The sequence below is a fragment of the Sander vitreus genome, chromosome 8 (genome assembly GCF_031162955.1).
Source record: "Sander vitreus isolate 19-12246 chromosome 8, sanVit1, whole genome shotgun sequence".
NCBI classification, from domain to species: Eukaryota; Metazoa; Chordata; class Actinopteri; order Perciformes; family Percidae; genus Sander; species Sander vitreus.
Window position 1 is genome coordinate 12,392,747 of NC_135862.1, and position 27,147 is coordinate 12,419,893.

At 40.1% G+C, this 27,147-nt stretch overlaps 1 protein-coding gene across 1 annotated transcript in view; it reads right to left on the minus strand.

Annotated features, from left to right (window-relative positions):
- Positions 1–24,149, minus strand: part of LOC144521512 (voltage-dependent calcium channel subunit alpha-2/delta-1) — a 60,648-nt gene extending 36,499 nt beyond the window's left edge. The window contains exons 1-3 of the mRNA XM_078256060.1: positions 24,061–24,149; positions 11,584–11,665; positions 11,268–11,384 (exon numbers count right to left, since the gene is read on the minus strand). Of these exons, the coding sequence (XP_078112186.1) occupies positions 11,268–11,384; positions 11,584–11,665; positions 24,061–24,149 (288 nt within the window). The remainder of the gene's footprint in view (positions 1–11,267; positions 11,385–11,583; positions 11,666–24,060) is intronic.
- Positions 24,150–27,147: the final 2,998 nt, after the last annotated feature.

Here is a 27,147-nt window from a genome sequence, read left to right on the forward strand (position 1 = left end):
AGTGAAATATGACAGGGATTTAGATTTGAAACTGCACAAGGTATGCCTCCTTCACAGCGTCAGTCTAATTATAGAAAACCTGAGCAAACGAGAGTATGTTAAAAAGCATGATGGAGACCATCCGGGAGACTGTGAAGTAATGATCTCACGGTCTTACTGCACTGTCCGCTAAGGCCACACCACAGGGTGTCGTACTGTCAGAATGAAAAGGTTGTACTGTTGCCAGAGAGTAGTATTTGTGTGTGTATGTGCGAGTGAGAGAAAGAGAGCATGAAAGAAAATATAGAGAAAAGGGGGGTCAGCAGTGTAAGAAATATCAGATCACTGAATAAAGTCAAAATGGATTACCAACACAGAGGCTGTCAATCAATTTACATTCTACTAAATAACAGGGGGATATAAATGTATTTAACCTCACCTTTGCTCTCCACATCTCGCTAACATGCACACACACTCACACTGAGAAGTAATAGAGAAAATAGTGGTAAGAGTAATATATTTATCGCACAAACATTTCTTGCACACTGCAAGCAATAAAAAGGGCAAGCACAAACTAACCAGTGCGTATTTATCACACTGGGAACCAATGACTGCCTTAAGTGCTATGTAGACATCCAGGGTAGTGTTTGTTCATAAATGAACATCAATGAACAGTGGAATTGCATTTAAAAACAGTTTCCAATGACAGCTTTTAAGATGGTTCTGTGTTAACAAACCATCTGGCGCCTCAGGTTACTAGCAGTTCAAAGTTTGGACATATACTTTGAACTATTTCAACATATACTGCATGGATTGGGACTACATTTGGTACATTGTACTTGGGGACATTCATGGCCCCCAGAGGATACATTTCAATTACTTTACTGTTTCCCTGAATTTCCCCTAGTGCCATCAGCTGGCCAAACCTTTTACTTATCTACTGAACATCTCAACATGTACTAACTACGTAGATGGACTGGGACAAAATCTGGTACAGACATCTATGATCCCCAGAGGATTCATGTCATTGTACTTTGGTGATTTTCGTCTAACACCATAAGGTCAAAATTTCAATTCACTTCAATGTTCACCGAGGCAAATCCACACAGATCAAACCTTAGCCTGGCCCTTGCCTGCCCTTCTCCTACAAGATAATGACAACCCTGTGGAGGAAATCCTTTAAATGAACCCCCCTGTCTGAAACACTGACTTCCTTCACAACAGCAAAGTTACCATAGCCTCAGAGAAACTCAGGGATGTGTTTTTAATTAATCGATGCAATTAGAATGGATGACGTTAAAGTGTATTTATAGCTGAATCTCCGTCTGATACCCATCTGTTGAACTGCGCAAGTAAGGAAGTATAAAAAAGGCCATGTCAGATCTGTCCATGAGCAATAACTGGATGAGATGCTTATAGTATATGTCATTCTGTGCTTTTACTGTGTGTGGGTCTGAATGTGTATATGTGTGTCTATTGCCATGTGTCTGCTGTAGGCAATGATTCCATTCTTGATCAACAGTCCCATCCCTTTGGCCTCCAGTCCTGGGCTCTGTTCCAGACCTGTCTCCTCCTCCTCTGCTGCTGTCAGCAGCTAAATATACACCCCATTCGAGCCATAACACACACATACACATACCAACACAAAATAGTGATCATTAGGTTATTACGCTCCAAAAAAGTTCTGTCACTGCACATCTGTTTTCCATGTATAAATTGCGTCAATCATATGCTCGACGATGACGCTTGCTTTCACTAGACATTAGGGGAGGTTAGACTATTTTAGTGATTTCTTCTGGAGATTAACATCTGTATCAATAGCTCTAATTAAAGTAGAACAATTTAATGAGTAGTATGAAAACACGTCTGATTCAGACTCGTATAATGCCAACAGATATTTAGTGTCTCGTTATCCACTCTAAGAATCTGTACATGATACCAGAGCAGTAGATTCTACTTGAAATCATGTGCTGGTCATAAAAGCCACTGTGCGGCTGGTGACTTTGCACGAACAAGATCTAACTCACTGCCTACTTACTGCTTTACCAGAGCTTACTGTGAATTCAGAGGTAAGGAAACTGGGTGGTCGTATAAAATCCCATTTGTTTCTCATTAATAGTTAAATTCAGTGACACCTACGCTGCAAATCCAAAAACGCAAAAACGCTCAAAACAAAAAACCTGGTTCCTTATATTTGTGTTCCATTAGAAAAAAAAAAGGAAAACGATTTAAGAATGTCTTAATGTGCCACCTGAGGGAAAGTGGGAGCAGCAGTTCATATCCATGCTGAAAATGCCAAATGCAGAAGGTCTTGTCATTAGGTTAATGTCAACTAATGTCAATGTAACATGACATCACGTTAATGTCACACCATTGAACTAACTGCGTGTTATCACTTGTGCAGAAACCCAGACCATCTTTCAAAATATGTTCAATTTGCTAAATCTATAAAGTACCGTACCACCGTAAATGCATGCGGAAACACACACACATACAGCCATGCATGGACATGGATGTTGATTACAAATCTCTCCATGATGATGTATGTGATATGAGACAGGAGTATAAGCCCTTGATACATAATGCGTGATGCTGTAGCAATTTGTTAGACATTAATGGAGCATATAGGACTACAAGGATTTCGGGTCAACATACCCTTTTCCCTTACACACTTACTGTATATGAACAAATGCGCACACACACACACACACACACACACACACACTCACACACCGCCTAAGAGTGCAGACCGACAGGGTTGTTAAAAATTCATGACAGGGCTTTGACGAGGCTCCTCTCCCCTCTGGGAGATATGGAGGGGGGTGAGGAGGGTGTGTGTGAGGAAAGATACCTAATTACCCTTCTCTTTTTTCTCTATTTTTCTCTGTATCCCTTTATATCTCTCTCTTTGTCACCATAATCAAATCCACTCTAAACTATAGAGCCTTCATTTAATGAGACCACTCCCTGAGTGACAGCTAACCTCTCTAAACTAGCATAACAGTTCATTACAGAGCCACTGTAAGTTGCCCTCTCTGCCAATTGATTAGACGCCAGAGTTTCTCAATTGAAACAACAAATTTAGCACTACAACGGTTTAGTTATTAAGAGTGCATAACACAATCCCCATGCTTGATCGAACCGCTCATTAGTCTCTCTCTCTCTTATTGTGGTATAGATATCCCAGTTCCACACCATAATGAGTCAACTCTGTCACTGGATGACCACTGGAGACCTGAGGGTAGCCACCACCTCCCTGCAACCTTAATGGGGTCTAGATGGATACGAAGAGACTGGGAATTGGATCAATGGCGATGGTAAGTGGAGTGGTTTAAGGAATGAGGTGTTTTAGTGAGAAACAGGGAACTTATAAGAATCATGTTATCTAATACTAGGAGGAAGAAACGTCCAATACTATCTGCAGGCAGAATTGCTGATAGATGTTGGTTGGCTATATCTTACTCCCATTTGAACATGAGCACAGTCTAATGATGGCTGCAACAACAGTTGTGCCTATCAATATTCCAACAGCCAAATAGGGCCCATAATATAATATTTCTAATTTCATGCAACTTTCATCGTTCAAGAACACTGATGTATGAGATTATTACACAGCACCCATAGAGAGCACAGAAACATTTGGAGCTGGCACGAGTGTTGGATGGCTATTGGACTCGTACCTGCTTGCCCCACAGAGAGATATTTCTGCCCGGCTCTCACCAGTCTTAGTTGTCATTCTGCCAGGACAGCCCAGTAGCCCACCATGCATTTAGTGAGAAAGCAGAGCACAGCTTAAAGGATAGACAGGGAAGATGAGACAGGCTCTGCTAAACCTCACAGAGCCTCCCGGACTCCCTGTGTGTGTGTGTGTGTGTGTGTGTGTGTGTGTGTGTGTGTGTGTGTGTGTGTGTGTGTGTGTGTGTGTGTGTGTGTGTGTGTGTGTATGTGTGTCTAAAGTCTCCACACAACTAAAATCAATGGGCCATTCAGAGCACACTGCCTTCTCCCCTAGACAACAAAGCAATACTCACAAGAGTAGTGACGGTCTAAAAGATCATTAACACCTACATCCAGTCTCATCTTTCCCATCCTTGTTTCTGACAACGTGTCCACATTCATGAACGCTGGTTATCTATTCACCATAATGAGTCCCAACTCAAAGGGATGACATGAAAGTAAAAATGTGTGAGATGTGAAGGGTCAATATGAGAAGCAGAAAAGAAAAGAGTCTGAAAAGGGAAGAGGAAAATGCATAAATTATGAGCAGATGGATTAACGGAAAGGACAGTCCAGAGAGAGAAAAACAATACTCTGACTCAGCATGATCACAGTGTTCACACTTCTCATTAAAATGTAGCTTATAAGAATGAACAGTGAGATGATGACGATAGATATATACAAGGGTAGGTGGGGGTTGTTTAGTAAAGAATGATGGGAGCTTCAACCAGCAATGCATTAGTTTGTTTCATGTATGTAAGGAGTTATAACAGATTGAGAGTGGGAGATAAAAAGAGTAAGAAACAACAGGAGACTTGGGAGAAACAAGAAATGCAGAATAGGGAAGATGGACAAACAGAGTCAAATGGAGAAACAGATGACACAGGAAGTGTAAGAGAGGAGTGATACAAAAGGGGAGTTGAAGGGAGAGGGAAGAGACATGCAGTAGGAGAAAGGAGGGAGCATGATAATAGAGAGACAGAGGTCAGAAGAGATAAAGAAGGTTGATTTTAAATTCCAGTTTGACAGAGAACTGTGGCAAAAGGCCAGGAGCTGGACACAGGAGAGATACAGTAGACTGGAGAAGGAAGGTGACAGAAAGAGAGGGATACAAGGATCGAAGGAAAAGGAAGGGAGATGAGAAAAGGGAGAAAGGAAGCGTGAGACAGAGAGAAAGAGCAGATGAATCTGCAGCTGTGAGAGCCCATGGGGAGTGCCATACTGCTTCACATGACTTCATCCAGAGGCCAAAGCCTCCAATGGGAGCAGTAAATCCACAGCTGCTTCAAGTCGTATTCGCTTTCTTTGGCTCTTTTGCTCTCATCTCTGTGTATCTCTACTGTCCACTTCAGATATTGTATATTGTTTGTTCCCTGATAATATTTCACAGGGAATATGTTGGATTTCTTTACAACACAAATCGTGTTATGAAGCTATAAATGTTGGTAATTCATTGATCAGTCCTTTTTTTTTTTAACCTTTGACATTTTTCTATCTATGAATCATTATTAAAACCATTAGTAATAATGTATAACTCATTTACTTGGGTGCCCTTTCACAAAGTGGCATGAAGACAAATTGAGGGCAAAAGCAAAACTAAACAAATCTAAAAAGCTGTGATTTCCTGCAAGGCAAAAGGTAAAAAAACAAACGTGGAAAGACATGATGGAAATGTAACAGCAGCAGTGTCAGAAAGCAACAACGTTCATGTGGATTGTGACTGAGAAACAGTACCTCAAACTGGTGTAAGACAAAGGCCACTAATTATCTCATCACATCTCGATTACTGTAATTACAACAAAGTATCACAATATTGATTCTGAAAAAACTACATGTCACATTTAATTAATGTAGATTATTATTATATATGAAACAACTGCATCTCTTGACAGTGAAAGATTGAAACTGTCTCAAGTATTCCATTGTTATCTTTAGCATGTTGTTAGCCACCAACACAGTTTGGATCTCTTCGCGAAGAATGTATTAGATACTTGTCCCTGGCCTACCATGAGTCTAGTTAGAATTCTCCATCTGCACTGCTCCCTCCCACTCTCTCTCTCTCTCTCTCCCTCTCTTTCTGTCCATCACACACACATAAACAGGAATGCAAGCACACAGACAGACACATGCAGACACCTCTTGTCTGCTTAATATGATCAGCGCAGAGTGGAGATGGGAGGTTAAGTAACATCTGCTCAGGAGACTGCAATATCTCTGATCGTATCATGGTCTCTGTTCATTACTGCATTACGTTGGCACACACACATACACACACATGAAAACCGCCTAATGTCACATCTTGTGCTCATTATTATAACATTGTGACAGCAGGCAACAGATTAATAAAAATATGGTCCAACACCTGGGGCCCAAAGACTCTATCAAACACACCAAACACTTAACTCACTGATAACTGAACTGCACAACGTAGACATCAAGGTGAAATCAGGAAGGGAAAGCTACTTTGTACAATCCAAATTGGCAAAACAATAGAAAAAAAATGCTTTGTTTTTGAAGAGCTTTTTGATGACTATGACACTTAAAAGACATAGTTTGTGGGCACCTGGGTAGCTCACCTGGTAGAGCGGGCGCCCATATATAGGGGTTTACTCCTCGACGCAGCGGTCGCGGCTTCGACTCGGATCTGCTGCCCTTTGCTGCACATCATTCCCCTTCTCTCTCCCCTTTCAAGTCTAAACTGTCCTATACAAATAAAGGCCTGAAAAAATGCCCCAAAAAATAATCTTAAAAAAAAAAAGGATAAAAGAAAGACACAGTTTGCAAGATCCAGTAAGCCTAAATTATTTACACAAAATGTTTAATATCGCTGAGGAGAGAAAATATTTCAGAAAATGAAATATGATCAAAGTGTTAAAGTTGTAAAATTAAAAGTTATCACACAGAATTAAGTGTGCCAAACATACTGACCTTTTAAATAGCATAGAAATTGAGAGATGTAAATTGAAAGAAATATTCAATGTACAAGGGAAATATGCTGTGTCTATGGTATTATTCTGGAATATCTTATAGTGGCACCTGAAGCCTTTTAGAAATGTAAAAACAAAGTGTATAATTTTAAAGAACATGTGGCTGAACTAGACACTGCAGCAAAAGCCTGGATATTGTGGGTTGGACAAATGAGACAAGGGGCCTTGTCTGAGCGTAAAAATGTACCAGTGCAATGTTTAAATATGCTCCCTTTGATTTCAACAAAAGCAGAGAAGTGGATTCTTGGTTCTTGGTCAGGTTTGAGAATTTCAGTGGACATTTTGAAATATTTATCCTGCAGTGAAAATGGATCATCCTTGGAGGCAACTGTAGCTGGATTCTGAATTCAAGCTAACCACGATGCAAACTGGTAAGGTACATATTTAACAGTAACAATTGCCAAGAAGATACCTATTGCTAACGTCTGGCATATTTAATAATAGTAATCACTTCATGTCTATTTCTAATATTCAGATGATTGCATCCAGTAAAAATGTTCCTCGTTCATAAATGATAACTTTACTGAAGCCCATCATTCCAAGGGTTTTCAATAATGAACGTAACTTGCATGCCAGCAATCGTGATGCCGTCATTGGAAAAGAAAGATTAAATTTTTTTGTAAACACAAACATTAACCTACACACATATACAAGTTCACTCACTCACTCACACACACACACACACACACACACACACACACACACACACACACACACACACACACACACACACACACACACACACACACACACACACACACACACACTGGGCCACCTGTGTCCTGTAGAGTTTTAGTGGTGCTGGTTGAGGTATTACTCTAAGTAATGTTGTAGACTGGCTCATTAGTCACTGGACAGAGCCCTTCACCCCAGGAGAAGAGTGGAAATTGAACTCACACACACACAGACACACACACAGACACACACACACACACACACACACACACACACACACACACACACTCACTCACCTCATGCAGATTGTTCAAACAAAAGCAAACACCACACGGCTGCTGGTTGTTAGTAAGAGAGAGAGGTGGACTGTCGACAATACCTTGATGTGTGTGTGAGCGTGTGTGGATGTCTGTCTTCAGTGTTTTATCAGTTTGCCTTTTGCCATAACAGTTCTGCACCATCAATTATTAAGTGTTTACAGTAATTGCAGTGTACGTAGACAGCAAGACCAAGAGAGAACAGGCTGTGGATGGGGGCAAATTAAGTAAATGGATCTGGCATCCGGCACATCACACATTTTCACTATGTGGTCAATTGCTTTTTACAATCTCTCTCTCTCTCACACACACACACACACACACACACACACACACACACACACACACACACACACACACACACACACACACACACAACCACACACAGTTGTCTCTCTCTTTAAGTAGTAGAAGTATTTTCTGACTCAAATTAACACTGTTCATCCCAGTACTTTTTTAGGACAAGTAAACATGTCTATGTTAAAGTATGAATGTATATGTGTGTACTATAGAAGTGTGTCTTTTGTCATTGCCTACTGACATGACATGTTTCTTTACAGTAATAACAATGGCAACAAGGGTCCTCTGGAAATGTAGAGTGGCTGCTCTGTGTTGACATATACTGTATGAATGTGACTCTGAACTAAGAGGACACTCAACAGAAGTAAATATGCATATACCATGTGTAGCCTACAATAAAAACTAATGAATATGTGAATTAAGCTAATAGGTGTAGCAATAGACCTATTTGAAGCCTTATACCATTAGGCCACCCTACGTATCTTTACTTTACTTAGTTAACATAAAGCCACTTTAACCTTAGCTTACCACAAGGGAAACATGTGACAGGTGATTGTAATGTTCATTATTTGGTGAGAAAATGCAAGCCAGAAAGGGAAAAGAGGAATTGGCTTAGTAGGTGTGTGAGTGCTCCTTGTTGCGATCAAGCCCCAGTATACATTGTAAAACCTTTGATAAAGGAATCTTTCCTAACAGTGTGCAGCCAAGTACTCATTCATAATGCATGTTACACTCTGCCACACACCTATTTATGGAAGCATGTGTGGACACACATACACACACACCTGTGGCTCGGTAAACTGTGGCCTTTCAGAGGTCATCCATCATGCAGAGTTAGAGATCAGAGACGGAAAGACAGAGAGGACGAGAGAGAAAGAGAGAGAGAGAGAGAGAAAGAGAGAGAGAGAGAGAGAGGCAAAAGGAGGATTAAAGTTTTAAAGCAGTCAACAACTAAGAGAAAGTGGCTCAAGTGCCTTGGGCTATCTCCAATTATATTGACATTGAGAGTCACTCCCAACTTCATATCAAAGGCACTCAACAAGAAAGGATCTCCCAACTGCAATAAAGATTCTCTGTCTGTATTCTGTCTGATAAACAGCCAAATTTCTTCATTTAACTAAGATGATGATTGGTCAGCAAAAATCACGTCAAAGCACTAGTATAAAATCTACAGGGACAGTGTATGTAGTTCAGGTTTGAGTTTGCTGGTGTTTAGTGTCACTACTATGTGTTGTACCCTATAAGTCTTAAAAAGACCCCAAATAAATAGACTGTGCAGTCAATCTATCAATCACTCTATGTATTCATCACGTTCATGCATTTGCTCTTCTTTCACATCATCCCTTCATCCATTTATCTCCCCATCCATACATCTCAGAACAGAGAATTTAATATCAGTGTGCCTTGAGGTTACTCTTAGGAGAGGATGAGACGCAAAGAAACAATAAAGAGTAACAAGTTATGGATGTCCGGAGGTTGGATGGACTGTTAGCATCAGGCGAGATGACCCACCACCTACAATGTACCCTAACACACACACACACACACACACACACACACACACACACACACACACACACACACACACACACACACACACACACACACACACACCTGACCTATCACGTGGATAATGTGCCGTAGCCAATTTTCTCCTTGCTGCTTACGCATCTTATGGCACCAGTACTCGGAAAAATGATAAGAACACCAGGGTGTTTACTTAACATACACAAGACAGACACTTGGCAGGAGATGTGTTTATGGACATTCATAAATACTCCCTCTCCATTACTAATAAGACAACAATGGTGATGCCTTATAAAGGCAGAATAATGGGTGCTGTGAACTCTCTCTGAATGTATAAAAAGAGTTCAAACTCCTGATATAGATTAGAATCTCTGACCCACTTCTATGTTTAAAAAAGGGGAGGGAAAAGAGGGGGAGAAAGAGAGAACACCCTCAGGGTCAATGCTCTCATTATCACATTGGATACTGTAGAAGAAAGATCTCAGTCTTCGCTCTCTACTCTTTTGTGTGCATGCTTCACCCACCGTTGTTATCATCCAACAAGTCACACAATTAAGTGATCTGTTCTACACATATCACCTCACCACTGAAATATTAGTGTGCTTTTACAAAATAACCACAACGTTGGGACAACGCCCTCCAGAATTTTGAAGGTTGTTGAGTGATTTCTTCCTAATATTTGTTTCACTCACAGCAAGCCTTTTGATATGGAAAAGCCCCAAGGATGTTGTTGCCAGGTGATTATTACAGTAACATGTTTTGAACGTGACTTTAACGCAATTTAAAGGATAATTTCAACCAAACCCACAGCAATCCCACTTGGAAAACGAGTGTGAAACCTCAGCCAGATAAATAATGAATTAAATAAATACATTGCCAGATGGTGGTGCAATGGAATGCTTTGTGTTTTGAGCAATATCTTATAATCAGATTATTTAAAATCTAAATGTATTGCTTACATCATTTCACTATTAGGATTATAAACAATCATTTCCATTTACAACTATTATTCAATTTGGCCAAAAGGGGGATAATGTAGGCCTATAATGTATGCCCCAAATATGAATTTTTTGTTGATGCACGAGCTTCAAAGATCATTAAATATATATAAACAGATATTCAACTTCAACATTCATATCTTAATATAGCAATGATTAGTCCAAATGTGTGGTAAATCTGCCTTTCAAGTGCAAAATATAAAAAGACAAAAATAAAAAATAGAGGTATGAAATTTAAAAGATGTATTCAATCCTAATGCTTTGACTAGATTTCAGGATTACAACATTTCTCCCGTTAAATCTTCTCCAACACTAAACTATCACAGTTGTGGTTCTCTGCAGCTGAAGCCCTCAGGCCCTGTGTTGTAGTTTCATACCAGGTCTGTCCTTGTTTGAAGCCAAACTGCCATGAAGGCACATTTTCCATTGGAAAGTTTGAGCAATTAAATATCTTTTCTTAGTCTGTCCAGGAGTCTGGTAGGTGTCTGTCGGTCCACCAAAATCCACATGTAAATGCACTTAACTTGTTCATTTAAATAAGAATAACAATTAATTAATTCAATTATTAAATGGTGGATTAAACACTAGTTTGATCCACTTTTTTCTTTGGTTATTGAATATACTAGTCTACAATGTCTTTAAAAGAAGCAGATGGAAAACTTATTTTCGTCGCCATGGTTAAATAAGATCTTATCCTGTATACAGCTTTATAACCAAAGTAAAATTGCAAACTGACAGTTGGTTCCTCTAAGTGGAGTGAGTCTTACCTCCAAGGCAGCAGATCTCTTCCGCAGCAGCTGTTCAATTTTTGTGGCTGCTCTGGCCACCAGCTCCTCTGCGTCGTTTTGCTCAACACTGTACAGGTGCCGGTTTTTCTGAAAAATCTAGACACAAAGAGTAAAATCACGTATGTAATTGATGATTTACCAAATACCCATGTGTCAGAAATGTTTTTGTTTTATTCAACAAAAGAAGAATATAACTTTTAAACAAAAAAAAGTGCAACTTCTGTGATGCTATGGTATATGTGGTAGGGCCATAGCTATCTCTTGATGCATGTGTGTGCAGCGTGTGGGTGTTTACCTGAGTGAGGCTCTTCCCAGCTGTGGCTGTGTCTGCCAGGTTGACAAGCTCTTTCTGTATCTGATCAACCCATTCTTTAATCCTATGGGACAAAGCAATGCACACAACCAATCTTAAGGTAACTCAGATGTAACCGGTCTAGAAGAGACATCACAAACATTTCACAGTGCAATTAAACTGTCCATCATGTTACCTTAGATCTATCATCTAACAAGACCATCTGGACAGACAGTGTAAACACAAACAAGGCCCAAGAGAATCACTCTGATAGGTCAAGCAAAATGTCAACCAATCAAACTTCAATCACCGGGAACAAATACAATGTCATCTAATCAAACATGTGTCATTGAGTGTCAGCCAATACGATTACTTTCTAAGAGTTCAAACATGAAGTCAACCAATCAGATAAGTGTCAGCCAGTGTTGTGACCGGTGACAGTGATGTGAGTGGACAGGCAAGAGGTGGGAGGTGGCCAGGAGTCAGGCGACGTGCTCCTCTGTATAGCAAAGAGCTCTGGAGACATCAGGTCCAGCCTGCTGGTGCCACACATTTTTTTTACCTTCCTCTCATCCTCCTCCAATCATGTTGTCAAACCATAATAAACTCACAGCATGCATTATAATTAGGGATGCACCGAATCCAGATTTTTGGGGTTCGGCCAAATACCGAATCCACTGGTTAAGACTCAAAATACTTTTGTGCATGTGGATGCATTACTGTAATTCACCATGTATACTGCGATGCGTGCACACGCACACAGGCACATTGAGACAGTTCCATTAATATTGTATGAGAATGATCACAGGTTGGACATGGGATACAGATGCTCTCATTGCTATGCATTCATACAACACTCAGTTGCGATCCTCCCCAATGGCAAATAGACATATTATACTCACATATACACACTGAGATAAACATAGAAAACAGATATGCATACCCACAAAATATTCCTCAAAAATTGGTATTGCAGCAGTGTAATAAGTGGCATGCAAGTTACAATATGTGTGCAAAACATCAACCCTCAATACAGCTGAGAAAGGTGATAAGATGCAAACAAAGAAAGAAAGGTGCAAAAGATCAAGAAGCCAGACGAGATGTGGGAAAGATGCATCAGGGACACAAAATCCACAGTGTGTATGGAAAAATCTGAGCAGGCACGCTTGTGGAGAAATAGGAAACACTTCGCAAGAGCAAGAAAACTATTGGGGATAGCGTAGTTTAAAACAGTTTAGGAAAAGAGAGGGTAGGTGGAGATATTAGAGCAGGGTCAGCCATAATTCATGCTATACCTTAATTACCAAAGTCAGATGGTTTAGCGGTTGTGGACAACACTGTAGACTGAGGCTTGGCAGAGCTGTATGGCTATGTGAAGGAAAACTGACATAGATGTCCAGCTACTGTACTGTATGTTAGGATGATTTAGAGCCACCAACTGGTGTTTGGGTAATCATGTTTCATCTGCAAACAGGTTCAAAGGGATCAGTGGTGCTGGATGTAACAACAAATCCTTCAAACAAGATGACCATATAGGTTGTTTATTGCTACTACTGTATCTAATATGACCGTGACCGTGAGTGTGTTGTAAATGGTGATGTCCATAATGGAAAATTATATCTGCTGATGAAGATTGTGATATGATCAAAACCTCCAAAATAACTACGAAACAGACCTTGTGGTGAGATTGTTTTTATTTTATTTTTTCATATTTATATATATATATATATATATATATATATAAACCTGTATATTAACCCAATGCATAATCTGCTTAATATGCTTAAAATGATTTAATTTACTTTTTTTCTTATTCTACTGGGGATACAGGTACTGTATGTGCATTTGAGAGCAACACAGCCAGTCAGATTCCTCATATGTGAACATAGTTACAATTAGTCAAATTCTTTATGATTCTTGCTATATATTAGTTATACAAACTACAACTATGCATGAGATGTTGAGAAACTGACACTCTTCTCGTCTCCTCTTCTAAACTCTTTTTCACTCTCTTTGCTCCTCTTAAATTCTCTTCTCTTCATCATCTCTCCTCCTACCCTTTGTTGTCCCCAAATCTACGGACAGAAAACAGATTGTAAGGTATTTTAGTGCACCTTGGACCCCTAAACTCTCAAAGCCTGAAGCATGGACAGGTCAATTGTGAGTTAGAGTTGTACAGTGTATGTGTATATATACGTATTTTTGTGTGTGTGTGTGTGTGTGTGTGTGTGTGTGTGTGTGTGTGTGTGTGTGTGTGCGTGTGTGCGTGCGTGCGTGTGTGTGTGATTCCAGGGACTTGACATTGAGAGAAGAGGGCCTTTTCTCCAGAGTTTAGCTTCTGTGAAATCTACTGCTACCAGTGCAAATCTCTATAACAAAAACTCCCAGGTGCTGACAAATGGATGAGACAACCCTGGCTATGGTGCAGTATGTGGGCAATGTGTTTTTCTGCACATCCAATATGGATGACATAGACATTTTTTTATCTCCAAGATTTATTTCGAATATTTTGGCTTCATGAGAGTGTGATGCAGAATAGCTCATCCCCATTAGCACAACATTGAATCACTTGTATGTGCATTTGCTTTGTCTGTGTGCGTGTGTGTGTGTGTGTGTGTGTGTGTGTGTGTGTGTGTGTGTGTGTGTGTGTGTGTGTGTGTGTGTGTGTGTGTCTGTGTGCGTAAATACCAAACACTGCAATGTGCAGACAAAGAATTCTTGACTGCAAAGCACTCACTTGGCTCATTATATACAGTAATGGACCATAAAATAAAAGCTGTACACCTGTAGCTTTATATTAATATTCACAGTCAAGCTCCCAGCCTCTCATGGTTGGTCTACTGTATGTGATGTCACATCACCTGCTTCATGTAATGTATCTCATTTCACCTTTTTCCATACGTACACAAATAGGGGAAGTTCAACAATTATTATTTTATCATCATCACACTGTTATCACACGTATAATGTAAGCTGTTTGCAATGACTAAAATAACAGTGATTCAGTAATGAAGTCAGTTATTGAGCTGAGGTAGCTAATTTTTTCTGCTCTGGTTGCTGGGCTCTGATTACTGCAGCCTCTGGTACAACGCTGGATAATTAAACACACACACAAATGTACATGCAAATGGCAACTGGGTCAGACACTGCCCTACATTGTTTTTCAGACACAGGAAGAGCAAATGAGAGCCAAACAGAAAGAGAGGCAGAGAGAAAATACAAGAAAAATAGAGACAGATGATGCTATTACTTTGGCACTAGATAGAGTAATGAGCTGGCCATTAGTGTGTATTTGAGTGGGCCGCTGTGTTAAACTACAATCTAATTACACATCATTACAGAGGCTTGGACTGAAGTCCAGACAGCAAAGCGGAATGAGGCATGGAAACACCAACTGTGATGCACCAACACAACCTTTGGTGCTCTGCTCACTCTCTAAGCCTATTCTGTACACTCACACCCAAGTGACCAATTTAGACATTCTTCAGCCTAAAAAGTACCTTGATCTGAAGTGGAAGGTTTTTGGATCAAGGTCTGACCAGACCAGCACCCTTTGTCTTTTTTCACAACAATTGTCACCTTAGAATTGTAATTTTATTAGGCTTGGTGATCTGATTCTGAAATATTCCTGGCACAGCCAACATGAGTTGCAGTTTGCAAACCCCTTTTGCATTATGAATATTTTTCTGTCCATCCATGTAATCAGTATGATCCAGAAGAATGCGCTTGATGAAAGCCACTTTATTTTAATTGCTTTTGGCTCATTTTGTCTATGCCCAAACACTCTATTGTATCTAATCATCATCATGCCGTGCAGATAGACATGCATGGTCAGTAACTTACAGTTACAATCATGTATACTTTCTGATTACATTTATATACAGTATACTTACCAATAATTGCTTCTTATTTCACATTGATGTGCTTGTGAGGCAAGAAGCATTATCTTTTATCTTATTATCTTTATTTTGGAAAAAGGACTTGAAGATCAGTGTTTCTCGATTGGGGGTACGCATACCACAAGGAGTACTTTGGAATACTGCAGGGGGTATTTTTTGTAAATGTTAATTTAAAAAATATCATTCATGCATGGTTTCTAAAATACTTATACACTAATAATGAATGAATGTAGTGATTCTAAACATTTCAAATGTAGCATTTCAGTGTTTTTTTGTTACAATATTGTTGTTTTCTACATCGGACACTGATAGCGAAGCGTTGTGTTGTGCCTCTTTATATATAGGCTTTTTTTTCTACCAAAAATGTTTTGTGCTGGTCAGGAGGTACTTATGTAAGATATAAAACAGTATTTCAAAGTGGGTATATTATTGAAACAAGTTTGAGAACCACTGTAGATGAACCAGGCTGCACATTTTCTTCTCTGCAAATGTTTTAAAAAAGGAACCCTCCACAACCTCTAATAGAAATGAAATTCAGCAACCATTCAAAAAACAGTGAAGGCCATAGAAATATAAAGAAAGTGCTACTGAATGTTCACCATCACCATAGAAAACCCAAGGCAGACTGTCAGCTTCCAGTGTAAAGTGCATTTAGAATGCATGCTAGGGGAGCCTGCAAGTTTTTTAGCACTTGAATCCACAATATGCATTTGAGATTTCCATGCTACAACCTGGAGAACATGACATTAGACAGGAGCAATGTAGGTGAAAGGAACAGTCAAATGGTGTTTTGTGAACTAATTTAACCTGCAAGATGATGGAGGCCTTTTGTAAATACGAAGCACCGAACAGAATTAACTTTAAAACTAGGGCTGTCAATCAATAAAAAAATGTAATCTAATTAATTACGGGTAGTTTACCAGTTTCATTGAACGCACCGTCTGTGTTGTTTCTCCGACGGCAGCTGCAGATTGTTACATCCCGGTGTTGAATCCTCTACAGTAAAACACAGTCACACTTTACACCGTTTAGCGTTAGCTGTCAGCATTGTAACCGTGTTTAATCCAGTTACTAGCTAGCGGTAGGCTAACGTTAGCTGCTGTCGAGTATAGTGTTAACTAGCTAGCGGTAGGCTAACGTTAGCTTCTGTTGAGTATAGTGTTAACTAGCGTCACATGCAGCGGGGTTTGTGTTTCCTGTAACGTCTGTTTCAGAGCAGCAGAGAGAAGCGCAGACATATCAGTGGCACCAGATTTTCGTCTGTATGCAGACGTCAATGTGGAATGGATTAATCTGCGTTAATTTTTTTAACACGTTATTTTTTCTCAGATTAATTAATCGAAATTAATGCGTTATTTTGACAGCCCTATTTAAAACATATTCATACACATACTCACTCACTTATTCACAAATTCACAATGAGCATCCAGCAGATTGAGACTGTTATGTAGTTGAGTCCAATCTGCAGCGGTAGCTCTTTGACTTGAATTGGTGACATGTAGTCTCGCTCAGGGTTCGAATTACGTGGGAGCTGAGCTCCCATAGAGAGAGGATGAGGTCCCACGAAAGCAGTAAAATCATACACCTGTGGGGGTATCATCAGCACCATTATTTAAATCACAAATAAAGCACTTTTCCCAAACACACGGAGATCTGAAGCAGACCTGTGCGTCGCTTGGTGTCCACTCTCGCATAGTCTCAAACGGGGCTCTGAGTCTGTCAGAAGGTCTGAGATCTACCGTATCAGCAGAGCAATCACGTAATGCACAGCAGGCTATGGTGCAGGTAGATTATTTTCTGAAATATGACTTTATTCTTGTAATAGCCTATTACCATTTTATTTTTCTCAAAATATCACAACTCCTCCAAATCACAGCGAGCACAGATTAAATATATTTTGAATGTGCACAAAATTTTGAACATGAGCAGTAATCTTGCTCAAACACATCTGAAATATTACAGTCCAGGGCTTTATTAATCCATTAAAATGAATTAATGTATCATTGAGGTGAATAATTGTCATATGCACATTTAAGGAGGTTACTTCCTCAACAAAAGACGCAAAAGAGGAGGGAGGAGTACATGATGCCTCTAGGCTACATGTATGCTGACTCAGATATAATTAGAAAAGTCGATCTACAGGAGAATAAATAGCAATACAGAATGTCTGAGAGCCTTATTGTAATATATTCCATTATGTTTTTATATTTGGACTGTAATCTATGTTTCCCTTTACATAAAGATATTTCCAGCATACATTGATTCAGAAAAAGGTAAATAGGTGCATAAAAATTCACCAGAATGCAGGAAATGAAATGTTTAATGCTCAAAATTTGCTTCTTTTTTTTTTAAGAGACCCCCACAAAGATGAAATCATAATTCAAACCCTGATCTCGCTTTGCCAGACCATCCACATTTGCGGAGCGGAGCAGGGTCTGGCTAGTCGACATAGCATTTCGTGATGGGAGAAAAACGTGCTCTGGTTTATTGGCATTTCTTTAACCCAATCACAATCGTCTTGGGTGGCTCTAAGCTCCGCATGGACTGCTGTAAAATAGTTGTGCTAGAGAAAACTCAGATTGGACAGATAGTCTAGCTAGCTGTCTCAATTTACCATGCAGAGAACTGAGGAGCAGTTAACCTTAGTCCTCATACCATGGAGTTTAAAATTCCAACACAAAGAAAGTAGAAGGAAACAGACATCGGTGAAAAGACTTGCATCCGGCGGAATTTCCTGTGGCACCGGAGCAATCCCGGAAGTGGAACATCAAAGATATAGACTAGGTGACATGTAACTTCGGAGTTCGAATATCAGCAAAAGTGCTGGTGCTGTTGAATCGTATTGCATTATACTAAGAGGCTTTTGTAATATTTAGTCTACCTTGATATAAATGACAATACATTCGAAATGTCTGACATTCCAATGTCCGGGTCTGGTCCAGTGACCAAACTTTTCAAGTAAAAATCGAAGCAAAGCTGTGGCCGGGTTAGATTCGGTGGGTAGAGCAGGCGAACATATAATTAGAGGTTTATGCCTCGACGCAGAGGTCCAGGGTTCGAATCCGACCTGTGACTGTTTCCTGCATGTCTTCCCCCTCTCTCTCCCCTTTCTCACCTAGCTGTCCTGTCGAGTAAAGGTGGAAAAGCTCAAAAAAACAATCTAAGTAAAGCGACTAACAGATATATATGTGATAGCATGCAGACTTAGTAGGTAACTGAATAAATATGTGAGTATTTTCACTATTTTATTCTACGCTGCCACTTTGGGTATGTCTCTCTTGTAAAAGGGATAATGTATCTTAAAATGTCCTGGCTAGATAAATAAAAATAAAACAACTATTTATTTGTGCTTACCTGTAAATGTCAATAAAGGCCCCATTAAAATTATAAACACTAAAATCTGCAATTTTCCCCAAACATATTAATGCATTTTTAACACTTAAATAACCAACACATCCTCATACCTAACAACTGAATAGTTTGATTGCCCATGACTCCCAAAATGGCATATTTGTTATTTGTTGTTATTTACTGCTGCACGATAGCCGTGTTTAACACGTGACAGTAACACGTGACCATAACGAGTGGCCACGGTGGCTGTTACCAGTGTTGCCAACTTAGCGACTTTGTTGCTAGATTTAGCGACTTTTCAGACCCCCTTAGCGACTTTATTTCACAAAAGCGACTAGCAACAAATCTGGCAACTTTCTGTAGAAAAAACAGCGACTTTCTGTAAAAAAAGTCGCCAGTATTGTCCAGCGAGCACGCAAGGTATTTCTCTCCTGTGGCCGCCAACACAGCGGTTCTGTGACTGAGGAGCAGAGGAGCAGCCCCTCCCCTCTGTGCTCTCTCCTCATGTGCAGCAGCACTGCGCGCAGGCAGGTACAAAGGGGAGAAGTATATCAGCAACTGTAGGCCTACCATAATTATAAATAATGATATGATATATATATGTATTTATTTGTGTGGTCTAACTAATAGAACTCCTACCTGATGTCATCACTGGTCTCATCTCTACTTGATGCCATTGCCGACCTCATGTCTGTCTCATTCACTCCTTGCCTGTGTTCTTCTCCACTAAGACATATTGTCAAACAAACATTATGTAATAGATTTTCCATATTAGTTTTTCTATATTAATAACATTAAGAAATGAATCTGTTGGTATCAAGTGGCTCCCCCTACACTTCCACCTAATGTTAGACCTACCTGTTGCCTTCCCCTGTCTTTCCTGATCCACCATTCTCACACTTGAATGAAATGAACTCACTGTTAAATATAGCAGCCTAAATTCAATTCTTAAATCAGCCTAGTGATGGCATCAGATAAGACAACTATTATGCAGTAAGGTTGTACTGCTGTTGAAATTACATTCACATTTTGGATTTTAAAAGGTACAAATACGGACAGCCACTTAGCACAGACCTTTAAAGAGAGAGAGAGAGAGAGAGAGAGATGTAACCCTGTAATTACAGCTTCCATGTCACCCAACAGATGTAACTATAGTCTGTATGTCTGACAGCAAAGCTAACATGAACAGCTAATGGTAAAACAAAATATATTAATGATTCCATGGTAAACCAGAGTTATTGCATAAGTTATGTTTTCCAGCTTCTTGTCATTAATTGTGCATGCTACCTTATATTTACCAGTTGTTATTTTACATTAATAAAATTGCGATATGTCATGCATGGGATTGGTACCATAGGGGTTAACCCAGCAACAATGGTTTGCATTAAGCTAGCCGTAAACCCCACTTTAGCTGCTAGTGTTAGCAAATACTAGCTAGTCTGAGTACAGTCTGCTAACATGAATATTTGCAAGCCTCCAAGTTTGGTAACAAATCTATGCATGGTTCCATGGTAAACCAGAGTTATTGCATTAGTTATGTTTTCCAGATTCTTGTCATTTATTATACATGCTACCTTATATTTTCCAGTTTTCAGCTCAGCAACCTCGGTTTTACATATAACCTTGGTTTTACATATTCTAAGCTAGCCGTAAACCCCCATTTGGCTGCTACGTTCCCAGTGTTAGCAAACGCTAGCTAGTCTGTTAACATGAATATTTGCAAGCTTCCAAGCACAGACGTCACACTTTAAATCCTACCTGTTGCCTTTCACCATCCACTTATTTAACTGCTGTCACATCCCTTGACATGCCATCTCCTTTTCCCTCTTTCTTTTTATATGTTTAGCTCCTGACAGCTTTTTTGCTTTATCCATCTTTTTCCATAGACGACAACTCACTACTCGTACCTGCTCGTTCAGCGCTCACTGCGCCCCCCAACCCACACCCGCTCCCTCTTCTATGTAAAAATTCTATGATGGAATCTTATGAGATATGGCGCCTACTCTAGCCTATTAGTCCTCTAAAATGTTATATAACATGGAGCGAATGCAGAAATGATTTAGAAACGCACAACAGCAGCTACATAGAAAATACCAAAAAAATATTTTTTTATTATTTTTTTTTTTTACCATCGCTTTGGCGCCCCCATGATGCGGCGCCCTTATGCACCGCATATAGCGCATACCCACTTTTTGCGCCACTGGTAGGAGAGACAGCGGAACGCGATGAAGAAAGACGCCGCTGACCTGGCCTGCCCTGTGCAAGCCAGCTTTCTTTGAGAATTATTTATAGATCTTTTTCCCTCCCTTTGTAGAATTTCTTTTTTTACTTCAAAGATAGGCTACCTAAGTAATACTTATAACGTCGTATAACTTTTAGCGACTTTTGGAGCTGGTGCTAGCTACTACTAAGAGTTGGCATTCTATTTAACATAACGGGCACAGTTGCAAACACATAATTAATGTTGTGAAATGGAACAAGTTTTGGCAACAAAAATACTTTTTTTTAGGAAAATCATCAGTGATTGGCTTAAAATTAGTCACGTAAAACTACTAAAATGAGGACGTAACTGCGCCATGGAGGTCATTGCTATTGGTTGCCTTTTAGTTTTACATGGAACACGAACCCCGGACTCCTGAGTGAAAGTCCTGTGTTTACTTGTTTGCCACTCTGATGGTATGTGTCCACATAGGCATTTTTTGACAGCAATGATTGCCCAGCTTTCAAGTAGTGGATGCCTGGGGGTTAGCAGTTATCAATTTCTCTTCAATAACCAATGAAAAGCGAAGAAAACAGACAACACTCTCTGGACGAACTGATTGGGCTGTCTGCTCCCAGATTTCAAAACAGACCACCATGGTGGCTCGTTTAGATTTTCTCTTATTTTATGAAAATTGTTCACCGAAGTGTGTTTCTGAAAACATTTTATGTGAGAAATAGGCTATGCAGTTGCTAAATCTGTCTTAATTTTAGATCGACAACGCTCAGTTTAAAAGATTTTCATGAGTTTCGGAGAGGCGGTGAGTTGAGCTGGACGCTTGCCAGTGGACACATACCACAACACTTAGTCATCTAACTTACTTCTTTGCTCCTGTGATAATTACTACTGCCGTGAGATGTTGCCACCTAACAGAAAACATAAATATGGGTCGTTGCTTGTACAATCGACCTATAGACCCTTTGCACGTGACGTCACGCTCCACTTGCGCGAATTATGAACGCCATGACGGACGGCGGAAGAGTTATGCTGTAGACGGCAAGCTAAACGCGTTCGTTTTCTTTCGTGTTTATGTTCTCACATTCACAATCTGCAGAGTAATCATCACCAACACAAGCATGTGTATGTATTGCCTTTCTGTTTTAAATGAGTGATAAATAAAATGATCCTCAACCAGCTAGCTAGCTGCCGTGCTAACCAGCTGTTCCTGCTAATAGGTCCAACCCGATGATGACCCACATAACTAACATCGGTTATTCACTGACCAAGCTACATATCCAAAAAAGAAAGCCGTTCTCTTGATCATTTAACTTAACACACATACAAAAAATATCGGTTAAGTTAAAGATGGCATGGCACGGAAACTAGCTTCAAAAAGGCCAAAAAAACGGAGCACCTACCCACGGCTATAGCTGCAACTAGCTTTGGACTGCTCGCTAGCTGCTGCCCATCACGTCGTAATATCCACCGGTCAAGTCTTAACATAGGCTACAGCGAATATAAGCACAGATAAGAAGATGGCTAGATGTTACAATTATGTGTGGTTACTACTGATCATAGACACTACGTGATTTACTGCATGGATTAACGTGTGATAGATAATTAATAACTGCACTTCCCAGAGTTGGGATGCGTTCAGGCATCCATTAAGAAGTTGCATTGGCACACCCAGTGAACAACGGTATGTGGGTAGCCACGATCGACCATGTCCTCCAAAAACATGGGCTACATGTTATATAAATCTTTACTTAAGTAAAAAATATATATGAATACAAAATAAACCCTAGTTTGATGCCTCCACCCGCTGTTAGCGTAGCATCGCGTACCTGTAACCCAGCCAGCTACAAAGAACTGGTAAGCATCCAGACTTTTAAATGCTTTGAGATCAGCACCAGTATATGGGGATACCCTGTTTACCACATAGTGGTACAGAACATGTGGACTGAAGTCGGGCAGACTCGGCGATTTAATGAGGTCAGTGAAAACGGAGGGAGGAAGAATTAAGGGTCAGTATCCAATCCTGCTATCTCCAACTTCTCCAAATACCACTCTTTATGAGCACCTACCAGATGTCCTACCTTGACCGATAACGGCACGATAACTTGTTGTTCAATAGAAGAAGCCATAAAGCCATAAATACAATTTATTTAGTGTTATGTATTTCAAACTGATGGTGGTTCACGTGTTTGCAAAGGGTCTATACTGCCGTTTTCTGGGTGAGGACGGCCTGCAAATAACAGTTAAATCTATTATGATGTTGTTAACGTTTATAGTTGTAAACACAAGATGCTAATTTTTCATCTGACCCAAACTCTTGAATTAAATGTGAATATACTTTCACTTTATATTGTTAAAACATTGCTGTGCTGTTGGGTGGCTCTAACTATAAAAAGGTGTTCAGGTGAATAAGGCAGACATCCTAAATGTGAATTGGATTTTAAGATAACTTTGAATGGAATTACCCTTCTGAATGTAAGGGAACATATACAAGTCCTATAACTATGATTTTGCAAATGAATAATAGGATTGTTCTGTCGAATTTGGGCGGAACATTACAGGGGAAATAATAACCAAGACTTGACAAGATCGTTTCAACCAATCAGGGTAAGGGCCACAGACAAGGGCCAACTTTAGTCATTTTACATAAAGGAACAGGACCAGACGAAGCCACTGGAACTCCTCAACTTCATAGAGGAGCTGTCACGGAGCTCCGTGGCCACAGACATCCACCGACGAGAAAACCGATTACGGTAACCAAAATGAATCACCGCCTTAAGGCGAGCAGTCAGGAAAGCTGAAATATTGTATAGGCTACCTTCAAGATGACCACTGGTGCACGAATGAAATTACTTGCCCAGCCCTCTCTCACACCCCCAAGCGCCAATACACCGTGAGTGGCTCATTAATGTAGCCCAATACTTGTCTCCAAACGACGAGCACTTGAAACAAGGAGTCTGCAAACCAGAACATTAACTGCTCGAAATAGGATTATAGAGGCTATAGCCTACTTACATGAGCTGTGTGGGAAACTGCGATGCCAAAGTCCCGTTCTGCCATAATAGGACCAGAAACACCCAGGCATGTACCCTGCAGGTATTCATTGTAAAAAGAGGGGGGAAATTCCCCGACGCGCGTCAACACCAAATGTGCTCCGCTCCCCTTCGCTGCCGATGAATGGGAGCGGTGTGCAAGAAGCAGCGTGAGTAGCAGTCTGTCTCCCTCACAGATTAACGAACCCTGACACCTCTAATCTGAGCACCCGGCCATCCCGCGCTCTAACAGGTACTGAAGCTGGATATCCAGTCTCTCTCTCTCTCTCTCTCTCTCTCTCTCTCTCTCTCTCTCTCTCTCTCTCTGTCTGTCTGTCTGTCTGTCTCTCTGTCTTTCTGTCTCCCTGTTTGTCTCTCTGTCTTTCTCTCTCCCTGTTTGTCTCTCTGTCTTTCTCTCTCTCTCTCTCTCTCTCTCTCTCTCTCTCTCTCTCTCTCTCTCTCACACACACACACACACACACACACACACACCCGCCCCCCCTCCTTTTCAATTCAAAATAGTGAAAAAAATCACATATGATCCTTTTATCTTGCTATATGACTTTTGTCAGTGATACTCGTTAGTGACATGACCTAATGCAATTAAGAATATCCCCATATTATAAAACCTAATAATGGTAGTGTTAATAAATATAGCCTTACCACAACATTACTGTAAAATGTAATTAAATGTATTACATTTTAAAGAGATTTGTTTTGATCCAAAAAGCGTCACTCTAAATTAGTCATCCTTCCTTCAAGGTGTAGGCTACATCATTCCTTATTTGGAGCCACACATTTTTTTCTTACCTCCCTATAAAGAAACACTTGCTAAAAGGAGGGTCTGACCACAGGTACCACACACACACAAGGGCACGCACACTGAATACAGATGCAGGTTTGGCTCTAATGCCCTACAACCTTTCAATTCCTACAACCTGAAAGGATAGGAGAATATGAGCTTTGATAGCACAATCTTTGCCAGTCGCTGTCAGTCATCCTGGTAGCATGAGTGGCAGCGAGCAGAGAAACTGCCCCACATGGGAATCAGTGCTAGGGTGACATATCTATTGATTTCACACATAGTGTAAAATCTTATCTGCCAAGTACAGTAAGAGCCCAATAAATCTTAGTGCTGCACATCCAAACGGGAATTTATAAATTATAGAATATATAGAATATATACAAGCTCCTGCACCACTGTAGAATATAAAATCACAGTTTCTGTCATGATTTGGAATTAAGAGCATCAACACTTTGACTGAATACAACCTACTGTGTGTGTGTGTGTGTGTGTGTGTGTGTGTGTGTGTGTGTGTGTGTGTGTGTGTGTGTGTGTGTGTGTGTGTGTGTGTGTATGTGTGTAAGTAATTCAGGCCTGGAGGGAGGGCAGGGCAGCACAAGCAAGATGCTTGGGGATTTGGTTATCAATCGTTGCTTGGCAACCACACCATCACTTGTGTCTTCTCACCCTCCACTCCTTCCTTTCTCCCATTTCACTCTTTGTTTCTCCCATCCCCACCTCTCCCCCTGCTCTCACTGTACGGCACTGTTGTTCTTCCACGCTTACTTTCTCCACTATTCTCATCCCTTCACTCACTGTCACATCACCCTTTCCACATTCTCTCTCACTACACCTTTATCACACTCATTTCCCCAAGCAGCGGAACAGATGCACCTGCTGATGGGATGGAATAAAGTAAGTGAATAGTGAGGAGGAGGAACATAATAGCAAAGAGCAGTATGGAGAGGATAGAGGCTTCCTCTGCAGACATCCCCATTTAATGTTTTTTTTAAATCAATTGGGAAAAAGATCTCACACTCCCGAATAGGAAGAGGTGTCAGAAATGCCCTGTGCTGCTATACCTTTCCTTATGTATAATCTAAGATATGGATATAAGTAAAAGACCAGAATAAAAACTACTGACATCTGGCAGACAGACCCTGGCAGACTGTGTATCTCTGTCTAAAGCCTGAGACACTTGACAACACCAACATATTCCATAGACTTCATAGGTTACATGACCCTATTATAAAATTAATTTCACTTGTATAAAAACAATTTCATAATGCAACAGTTTTGATTTACATATAAGACTAAAAACCTGGTTTGCCCTATACTCTTACATTTGTCACTCCACACAAACTGGGAATTCCCAAATAATATAAACATAACTATTAAAAAAACAAAAACAAAAAAAAAACATATGAATGGGCCCAAAAATAATAAGCACATAATATCATTTTTAATATCAGCCAAATGGGCTAATCCTGACTTCAGAAGCGAAAACCACCTGTAGAAATGAATTTGAAATATCTGGTAACGATACTGATGTTAAAAATAAAACACTGGTTAAGGGTCAGTTATACTGTACAGTGAAGGTTGGGGTTATTTGATAGAGGATACTGCCATCTGCAGGTAATTCATTAAAATCACAAGAATCAGTTTCTGTTAAAGAATTATGATTTACATAAACTAGTTGCACTATGACCGCAACCTGGAATATAATAGTTTTACCTTTATGTTCAAGATGTTTGTTATGTTTTTTTTTCCTCTCTCTCTCTCTCTCTCTCTCTCTCTCTCTCTCTCTCTCTCTCTCTCTCTCTCTCTCTCTCTCTCTCTCTCTCTCTCTCTCTCTCTCTCTCTCTCTCTCTCTCTCTCTCACTCTCAATTCAATTCAATGTTGCTTTATTAGCATGACAGTGTTGCCAAAGCACAAGCAAAACAGCATAACATTGTTTTACAGTAACAATTAGAACATTAACAGCATTAAGGGAAACAGTAACATGTAACATGAAAATTGCATCTACACACACTTTCTCTGTCTTTCGCATACACACACACACACACACACACACACACACACACACACACACACACACACACACACACACACACACACACACACACACACACACACACACACACACACACACACACACACACACACATGCATACAATTTGGAATTTTGTTTGAGAATTGTAAAAAATATCCTTTTCTTATCTGTTCAAACTTTGGACAGTATAGGAGAAAGTGCATCTCTGTCTCAACCTCACCAGTCGTACAGT